This window comes from Athene cunicularia, unplaced genomic scaffold, assembly GCF_003259725.1.
Source record: "Athene cunicularia isolate RWA unplaced genomic scaffold, athCun1 SCF_168, whole genome shotgun sequence".
NCBI lineage: Eukaryota > Metazoa > Chordata > Aves > Strigiformes > Strigidae > Athene > Athene cunicularia.
This window is the reverse complement of record NW_020799231.1, coordinates 12,785-13,899: the sequence shown is the minus strand read 5'-3', so window position 1 is coordinate 13,899 and position 1,115 is coordinate 12,785. Positions and strand designations below refer to the sequence as shown.

The 1,115-nt window shown below is 59.7% G+C and overlaps 2 protein-coding genes across 2 annotated transcripts in view; one reads left to right on the top strand and one right to left on the bottom strand.

Annotated features, from left to right (window-relative positions):
* Positions 1-327: 327 nt before the first annotated feature.
* Positions 328-877, top strand: LOC113490600 (proto-oncogene c-Fos-like; the record flags this gene model as incomplete). Its single annotated transcript, XM_026867122.1, has 1 exon — positions 328-877. A coding segment is annotated over one exon (489 nt), but the record flags the coding sequence as incomplete, so codon positions are not given.
* Positions 878-1,012: 135 nt separating this feature from the next.
* Positions 1,013-1,115, bottom strand: part of LOC113490601 (exocyst complex component 3-like protein 2) — a 12,881-nt gene continuing 12,778 nt past the window's right edge. Inside the window, exon 4 of the mRNA XM_026867123.1 lies at positions 1,013-1,053. Coding sequence (XP_026722924.1) covers positions 1,013-1,053 — 41 coding nt within the window. The remainder of the gene's footprint in view (positions 1,054-1,115) is intronic.

Here is a 1,115-nt window from a genome sequence, read left to right as displayed (position 1 = left end):
CCTAGGAGAAGGGGACACAGATGCTGGAGGAGGAGGGGGGTGCCATCCCTGGGAGCAGGGGACATCAGAAGGGGACAGATGGGTACCCAAGGGTGCTGGAGAGGGACAATGTTGTCCCCAGAAGTGAGGGATATCAAAGGGGGAGGCAGTACAGGGACACTGGAGGGGGGTGACACTGTTCCTGGGAGCAGGGGACATCAGAGAGGGACAGATAGACACCAAGGGATGCTGGAGGGGGGGACACCAGAGGAGGGTGTAGGGACACCCGGGGACGCTGGAGAGAGGACCGAGCTCATCCTGGAGGCCACGGGAGGGTGATGTCCCCAGGGCTGGGGGGGAGATGGGGACAGCAGTGTCCCCTGCAGCCCATCTCACCCCACCCTGCTCCCACCCCAGGAAACGGACCAGCTGGAGGAGGAGAAAGCCGAGCTGGAGTCGGAGATCGCCGAGCTGCAGAAGGAGAAGGAACGGCTGGAGTTCGTCCTGGTGGCCCACGCTCCGGCCTGCAAGCTCCCCTTTGAGGACGTCGGCTCCTTGGGTGCCGGCCCCGCCGAGGTGAGCACCCTGGGCAAGGAAGAGCCGGCGGGGACCGTCGCCTTCCTACCCCCGGGTCCGTTCCAGCCGAGTGCCCAGGGCCCCTTCCCCAGCTGCTGCTTCGCACCCGGGGTCCCCTCAGGGCCACCTAACCCATCCTATACGTCTTCGTTTGTGTTCACCCACCCAGAGGGAGCCACCTGCGGAGCCTCGCATCAGCGGAGCAGCAGCAGCGACCAGTCCTCGGACTCCTTGAATTCTCCCTCGCTCCTCGCGTTGTGAATGGGGTCCCTCCCCCCCAAAAAAATGGGCACCTCCTCCCTCCCTGGGTGGTGTTTTTTGGCTCCCCCCTCCTTTTTTTTTTTTTTTAGTTTTCCCCTTCCTTTTCAGTCACTAATTGCTCATGCCATAAAGAAGGATTTCACCTAACTTTAGTCTTGAAAAGTTAGACAGCAGGTCTAAACTAGTTGCCTAGTCTTCAGCTGGATGCTGTGGATACTGTGGATTCTGTGTAGACACCTGGAAATGGTAACACATCCTGTCATCTGAAAGGTAACAAACGTGGCTGGGATGATTTATCC